This window comes from Leiobunum rupestre, chromosome 10, assembly GCF_980474605.1.
Source record: "Leiobunum rupestre chromosome 10, qqLeiRupe1.1.hap1, whole genome shotgun sequence".
NCBI lineage: Eukaryota > Metazoa > Arthropoda > Arachnida > Opiliones > Sclerosomatidae > Leiobunum > Leiobunum rupestre.
This window is the reverse complement of record NC_143393.1, coordinates 17,908,154-17,916,577: the sequence shown is the minus strand read 5'-3', so window position 1 is coordinate 17,916,577 and position 8,424 is coordinate 17,908,154. Positions and strand designations below refer to the sequence as shown.

The 8,424-nt window shown below is 37.8% G+C and overlaps 1 protein-coding gene across 1 annotated transcript in view; it reads left to right on the top strand.

Moving 5' to 3' along the window:
• Positions 1-310: 310 nt before the first annotated feature.
• Positions 311-8,424, top strand: part of Nep2 (M13 family metallopeptidase neprilysin 2) — a 39,649-nt gene continuing 31,535 nt past the window's right edge. Inside the window, exon 1 of the mRNA XM_090161583.1 lies at positions 311-610. Coding sequence (XP_090017709.1) covers positions 546-610 — 65 coding nt within the window. The 5' untranslated portion in view covers positions 311-545. The remainder of the gene's footprint in view (positions 611-8,424) is intronic.

Below are 8,424 nucleotides of genomic sequence, written 5' to 3'. Positions count from 1 at the left end.
GAAGTAACCCCCGCCGGGAGAGCGGGATGAAAACATGAACCAATTGGCCATCATCGCGTTGTTGTGTGTTTTTTATTTCCTTTCCCATGAAGCGAATCCCATCGGGGGAGACAAATAATTATCGACTCAGGGGAGCCGAAGGTGAGAGAGATGGAATCTGGGATGCGAGAGGGACTAGTACGACAGGTAGAGAAATTCCAGGAGGGGAAACCTGAAATTAAGGGGGGGGGGGCGAACCGTGAAGAATATAGTGTTTTGGAAAGTTAGCAAGGCCCGGTGAGTCGATTTTCGAAACGCGGTGCGAGTCAGACGTGTATTCCGCTGTCGACGGGTCGGGAGCAATTTCACGTTCCTCTCTCTTCCGCCAATTATTTTATTTATTTCATTTTTGTTATTAAACATTTTCTATGTCTTAATAAATTGAAATATTTATTTAAAACCGTCGGAGATTTATCGTTTTAAATATTTTCATTAAAAAAAAAATTGAGTTTTTATTTCGGTGTTAACAATATTCACGAAATTTTGAGAAAAAGTCGTGATTCGTGATGCCTGTTAACGTAGCGCAAAGTCAACTGACTTTGACGAGTACTAACGAAGCGGAAAAATTTCGGTGAGTTTTTTATTATTTCATTTTTGAGCCCATTTAATTGTAATAACGATATCCGTAAGAAATGCTTCAAAGGTGGCATTTTTTTCTAACATCCTTAATTTTGACGCCGCATGAGGAAATTTTCTTTTTTGGCAGTGAAAATGTAAATGGTTTTATTTTTAAAACTTTCCGTCTACGTAACAATGCCGGTAAACTCGGGTAATAAAAGGTACCTAACGATTTTCATTGCCGATTTCCTTTCTTAGAATTATACCTTGAAAATTTATTTTACGACTTTATATAGAAATCCGTAACATTTAGTTATTTTTGTAATTATATTTTTATTTATTTGATGGGCAAAGGTAAATAAATATCTATCATAAATGCTTCTCAAATTAGACGCAAATTTAAATTCATTTAAATATTTAATTAAATTAAATTTGTTTAATTGATAAAATTCAAACAAATGGTTCATTTAAAACAATATAATAAAATTAACCTTTATTTTACGGGACAAAGAATTTAAACGAAAGCTCTAATTAAATTACAGCAATAAAGACTACGTTAAAGTTTAATTAGGTAAATGAAATCTAATTATCTCCAATTGCGACCGTGCATAAGACGGTTCTAAAAACGAGGGAAAAATTAAAAGATTTAGAAATAAACCGGCATTCATATTTTTAGAACAGTAAATGGTGGGAATTGAGGGGGATATATAAGAATCAGGAACGAACGTTTTGTAGGGCATCTCAAGACAGGAATATCAGCAAAAAAATGCCAAAAAATCCCTTTTGTTCGACTCCGAAGTAGATGGTTGCTCGAGTAATAGGGTTTTTGCATTACGTTCATCCTAGGGAGCCGCCATTTTTAATTGACCATTGTTAACACCCTACAATTCGGATGAAATTAAAATACGGGTAAAGTTTATACACGAATCTAGGCGAATAGATGCCGGGTTAGAGTCTGATCCGTTTGAGTGTAACATCAGTACATCACGCAACGTTTACGTTGTTAGATAACTAAGATAGAGCGAAAATGGCGCCGAGATACGTCGATAAGAAAAAGGCCTATAAAATAGCGTGTGAATCCTTTCATTCCGCTTCCACAACCCGCGGTAGTAGTTCTTCTAAAACGCTAAAATTTTGATATTTTTTTCTATCGCTTTTTTACAAAAACACCAAAGTTTTGTTTCCATATTTTATTTTGCGAAACTTTTTTGACCAACACTTGGTCGGATTTTTTTTTTCTGTTTGTTTGCAGCGTAAGAAAAATGGGGTTCAAACATTTCCCCCTTTGGTACGAAAGAAAAAAATTCCTAACTCATCGAAGCGAAGTATTATTTAAATATATTTCCTGCAAGACCTTAAACGCGACCCCTCGCGGCTAAACTGGTTAATAGCGTTCCCTGGGAGCGTTATATCCGAATACAATTCCGAACTAGGAAGTTAGTTGTACAATATCACTTTCAATTTTATTCGTTCTTCTGATTTAAATCTTGCGCCGTTGTTTGCGTAGAAAGATTTGGGACGAGAGTGGCCTATTTGATTTAAAGTCTTTCTCTCGGCATCTTGATTGTTAATGTCGCGAAACGGTTGCTGGCTCGCGTTATTTTAATTAAATATTTGTCTCGCCTTTTAATCTTTTCGGGTCTTAGCCAGGCTTTTATTCGTCTCTCCGTTAGTAGTTTATTTTAACTCTGCCGGATCATTTTGGGTAATGAAGGGCATTGCAGTCGAGCCCCTCGTTCCGCCTAAATTAAAATTAAGAGGTTATTTCTGGCGTAATAGATAAGAAACGAAAAGGGCATTTTTTATCGTAACTTTGCTCGTAAGTCTGAGAATTAAAAATAGGCCTCGCGCTGGATACGGGCTCTTTCATATTTTCCAGAAATTTAATACGTGGTTAGGAAATTTTATTAGCCGTGGAAAATACCCATTATATTTGCGTAAATTGTCCAAAATGAGGGTAAGCATTTGGCAAAAGCCACTTCAACCTAAAATCCTTCGTAAAAATCCCGGGTTTAATTCGTCCTTGACCAGCGGAATACAAACCTAATCGAACTTAGCGTCAACAAGAAATAAAAAAAAATCAGGGGCGGCAAAGAAGGGGTTGAAGAGCTTATTTCGGCAATTTTAAATATATTTAAATACACGATTCTCGGAAAGGTACTTAATTAAAATATCGGCGGAGTTGAAAAGCGGTAAAATCTGATCCAGGGACAAAGGATTCGAAAGATTTAAAGGCTGAAGAAGAAAAACTTTCCTCAGGCGTCATCGCGGCACTCTGTCTCCGAGTATTCTTTCTCTGGGGTGTCCCTGTTTGCCATAGAAAGAGGCTTGATCCGTCGTTTCCACTAATTTGCTTAATGAGCGTAAAAAGAAGTCGGGTAAGCGGAGAAGGGGTTCATTAGAAACTGAAAGACGCTCAAATCGAGGAAAACTGCGGAGAGATGCTCCCAGCCCAAATCTTCGCGGAGAATACAGGGTGGTGCCTGACCGCTTGGACCAGCCAGTCCGCTAATAGCGTGAGGGTCAGCGGAATGGTTAGCACTTTAATAATTATCGGCTAGGCTAATATCCAAGGCACCACCTTAGGCCCAATATAATATAATGCCTTAAACAGGTGGCCGGGTTACCACGCGTAGGAGGGTGGTGGCAAGTCCTTCATGCCACGCGAGCTAACAGCTCCTAAATTAGACTTACTATTACCGTTAACCTCGACAAGTTTTTATGGAAGGGGAAACCGAAGAACACACGGGAAAACCCCTTAAACCAGTGGGGAGATAACTTTGCAAACTCAACGCGGAAGGAGTGGTTCCGAGATTTCACCCAGTGCCACAAGCTGGAATCGAAATCGGCTCCTCTTGCTGCTGCGAGTCGAAAGTGCTAGCCACTCCACCACCCCACCTTCGCTGTGAAAGGCTGGTCATCACTCCCGAGTTGAGTGTGCAAGTTTTCCCCCGTCTGTTAAAGGGGTTTTTTTCTCCGAATACTTCGGTTTCCTCTTTCCATGAAATCTTGCGGAGGTTTTTAGGCAATGCGGGTTAAAAACATTATTATTATCGTTATGACAGAAGTTGAAACTAAGGGGACTAACGCGTTGCGGAAAAGCACGGGCCGCTCCAAAAGGGGCAGCGAACCACCCGGTATATCTCCGATGATTAGGTTTTTCGAATAACAAGCTAATGACGTTAATTAAAGACAGATTCTTCCGCGAAATACGCAAAGTTTTCCCGGGCCTTGTTTCTAGCCCGGGACTTTGCTACCGATACATTTTGATCAGTTCTTAAAGTTAGTAACATTTGGACCGAAAGAAGTAAGTTAAAAACGATTATAAGATTGAGGTTAGCTTCACCGTTGACACCGAAACTACGCTGAAAAACTTAGATTGGTTAGTGAAAGAGTAATTGTTATATTTTTCTTCGAATTAATATCTATCGTTTTATTTTTTAGATTTTTTTAAACCATAAGTACACAAAGTATGACAATTAACAAAAAATATCATTACAACAGACCTCAGACCCTTTTATAACAAAGATACAGGAGCGATAATAAGCATAATAATCAGCTAAGATTATACCCAAGGAACCACACAGGTCTAAGTCCACTAGTGACTTGTGAATCCAAGGGTCTACCATATGCCCAATCAAGGACGGTTGAAAATCAAAATCGGAGTTGGAAAGAGTGTCATTGTCGAAAGGTTCGGTTTGAAAATAAGGATTAAAACGATATGAAGAGGTATATTTATGGCTATTCCGTTACTTGCGGTTAAACTAGTATTTTCGGCAGGGCACCCAGCATTCAAAAAAATTAATAATTTCCTTAGACTTTAAAGGCTTTTAAGGAAACATATTATAATTATAAAACCCGAAAACACATTTTAGTTCTAAATTTTTGAAGTACATGATACGTAAATATTTATGTAAACTTGATCAGGGGCTACAGAAATAATGTGGGTAGTTCAAACGCCTCCTAAAACACCCGAGGGACGTTACAGAGTATAAGCAGAAAGTTAGTTTGCTTCTGATATTAGAAATGTACTGCGTAGCACATACGGAACGCGGAATTTAATGGCAAGGATAAACTTGTTGAACGGGTTTCTTGATTACATCCTTTGACTTAAATCACAAAAAAACAGTAATAATACAATATAATCTTCATCATATTTGAAGCACCTGTAGACAGGCATTATGAGAACCTTGGGTTACCAAACTCAGGAGGGGAGGGGGCACACGAAACCTTTGAAAACAAAGTCACGTTTCGAAACAAAACTAACTATTTGTAGGTCTTCTTTAATTTCCTGTAGTCTCGCCGTTATACACCTGTAATTGTTCTCTTTGAGTGCGAAATAGGAAACTGAGAGTCGAGAAAAACATTTCTTACGTAAAATTTTATTATTTAGAAGACGAATTGGTTTTTGAATTGTTTAAACAGGGTTACCACACGTCAGGGAAAACAGGGAAAAGTTAGGGAATTTAAGAATGGACCTAAAAGTCAGGGAATTTAAGAATGGACCTAAAAAGTCAGAAAAATTTCATGGAATTTTTAGAATTTGTAAAAAGTCAGGGAATTAAATTTTATCTTGGCACTTTTTTAAGGTTATTTTTTAGACCAGATCTATGACAAATTCTATGATTGTCATTTGTTTCGTTGATAGTTTGGCTAATTTTTTCAACATTGCAATAACCTTTTTACTTAAATATAAGTCAATTTAAATTTATTAACTTCTGATAAAAGTCAAATATAAAATAAAATTTTGGCCTTAAAAAGTCAGGGAAAATCTCTTAAAATGGTCAGGGAAAACAGGGAATAGTCAGGGAATTTGAATCACAAAATTTTGTGGCAACCCTGTTAAATTATAATGTGTATTTCTAATGTTTAAAAAGAATGGCTCTAATTAATTTTTACGAAAATGGGGTCGAATTGCCAAATAATGGTTTTCAATTTTTACAGAATGTTCATAATTAACGCGCGAAGAATATGGGATAGTGATGGGTTAATTTTTAATTGACTGGTTTTTGTTTTTGACGTAAAGAAGCCAGGGTTGTCACCTTTATAATTATTGGGGGACCTTGAAGACATTAACATTAATACAGTCGAAGGCGGGGAGCCGATACTACTCTATAGACGCTAGCATCTAGGAGCAACAAACGCAAGGAGAACGCAGCTAGCCTTTAAACACGCTAACGAAGGGTTGTGTACGAATTTCATTGGACGAGCGTCACGAGCCTTTACGCTGAACGTTTTACGGGCGGGGGGGAAGACAATTTCTAAATTTTCCCCTTCCGACGGCAGCAGGCGCTAAAGCGAGCCAATGAAAAACGTACGCAAGAAAATCCATGACTTTTGACGGGTTGCGTTCTCCTTGTGTGGGGTGTTGTGTTTGTTGCTCCTAGCTAGCATAGATTCTTTAGGTCTTGTTCAACTTGTTAAAAATTCCACGTGCTCGTTGATATTTTAGCGTAAAAAGGCTCGTACATTTTTATTTTTATTTTAGGCAGCTCGCACGAAATCGCTCGAGCCCAATTTCACTAAAATATCACGACGAGCGTGGAACAAGACATAAAAATATTTTTGTAAATGCACGCGAGTCCGTTACAAATCTGAATTTTTTTCTAGTTCATTTGCGCTTTCAAGTATATTTGTATACTTAAGTTCTAGACCAAATTTTGGCGGTGTAAACAACTCTTAATATGTTCCAAATCTTATAAGTCTCAATAGTTTATTTATTTAGCCAGAGTGTTAGGAATTAGTAAGTTTTGGAACAGAAACTAAGTTAGGCAAATTAAATATAGCCAATCACGCGAATCTGAAACTCTGAGAAAGTGATCGACGTACGTTAAAAGCGAGAAACGTAAACAATTCTCGACAGTACACTTTCCAAGTTCTTCGCAACTTCAAAATGGGGACTCCAACCCGCTAATATACTCTGATAAAATATAAAAATAAAATACAATCCATCAGTTCAACAACCGCCATTAAATTAATCTGGAAAGTCAAAATCTACATTCTTTGGAATTAGATATTGGCTAGCTTGGGTGTCTAAGAGATGGGTTAGCTAATGCCCAACGGCAAAAATAAGTGGCCGCAAAGAGTTAAACGACCTTGTCGGAAACGTGGAGAATTTGTAAATACAGAGAAGAGGTTCACGTACTTCTGGCTCCGACAGGACACGGGAGACCAGAATATCCACCATCTCTCTTCAACAGATTTTTTTCCATCATTTAAATAGCTCTGGGAAACGTTACAGAATCGAGTTTAAAGAGAGCATGCGCCGATTTGGAAACTGCGGCGGCGATCTGGTGATTTTCCATCGGCAGCGCGATCGGCGTGCGCCGACATTTTGGTCGGCGGCGGTGTTGAACCAAAATTTAACGGCGGCCGCGGAGTGGCACGGCGTTTATACGAAATTTCGTTTTCATTGTAACGCGATTTACGAGGTAACCGCCCCCTTTTTGGAGGCTAGTGCTGTGGAAGCTACCGGCTTCGATGCACCGACAACTAATGTCAAGCTAATGAAAAAGGCGTGCCGGCATCTTATGACGGCGCCAAATCCCGTTATCCCTTTTCTAGGAGTTTAAGACGTTAAGAGTACACACTATATACCCTCAGACGTGATAAAGAAAGAACTACATTTTTGTTAAATCTGAAAAGATACTGATATCAATAGAAAATCTGGTAGCCTTGTTAATAAATATTATAAACCGACGGCGGCGCTCCGTTTAAAATCATTCGGCGGCGGCGGCGCAAAAAAAGATCGGCATCGGGGTCTAAATTGTGGGTGGTTGGCTCCTCATTTCACCGAATTTTCATTCGGGGATACTACCATAGTAGTTTTCCCCCCAAGTTTACACAGTGAGTTGTTTAGTAGAATTTTCTTTGAACCAATCATTTACACCCGAAAGACGAAAATCCGGCAGTTAATAAGTTTGAAAAGTCAATGAAATATTAGGGAAAAATACAATTTTTACTAAAAATCTGGGAAATTTATGAGAGTTCAGAAAGTTTGCCCTAAATAGTATTCAATAAATTTTTATTTTTAAAGATTTGCTTATTTTATGTAAATTCCAATACGTAAACCATTTTAGTTTAAATGATAACCATAAAATGAGTAATCACCATAACTTTTCGTGAAAATATTGGTTAAGTTACCTATTGTAACTCTTAATGTCAAATCAAATCAAATCATTTTTATTAGTTGTTTTAAAACAATGTTATACATAATTGGTTGTTATTGCTATGAGTTTGCCACACAATAAGATTTCAGGTTATTTTAACACCTTCGGTTGAAAAAGCCTGAAAATATCGATGGAAAAAACCTGGAAATATCAGACAAATCGGTTGGCCTATTGTCGTAGACTTCTCACCTTTTTCACCCTCAAAAGTCGATCAACAGCGCACCTAGTGTCAACGACGTACAATTCGTTTATACAGCACTCCCTTTAAACATAATGATTGGAAAATAAATGTAGGATAAAAACCTGTTTAAACATAATCGTTGGACAGCCCTTTCTGATCTGCCCCCTCGCGCATATCCCAATAAAGTGGAAGCGGTAGTAACTTACTTCCGACAGCGCGCCCTGAGCGATAATAACAACTAAACGGCGTAGAGGACAATCGCCAGAAAGAAAAAATTTAAATGGATTCGGAATTGGTGTTAAGTGCTTAATCACGTCGAAAAAAATCTGAGGAAGAAATTTGAAAATTTTATGGAGAAAATACTCCTAAGCTCCTTCCCAAATAATTAAACCACCGCAAAAAGGAACTCTTATATTTTTCTTATACGATAGGTTTAAATTAAAAGCCCATTTATTGTCGAACAATTACGTGCGTTTG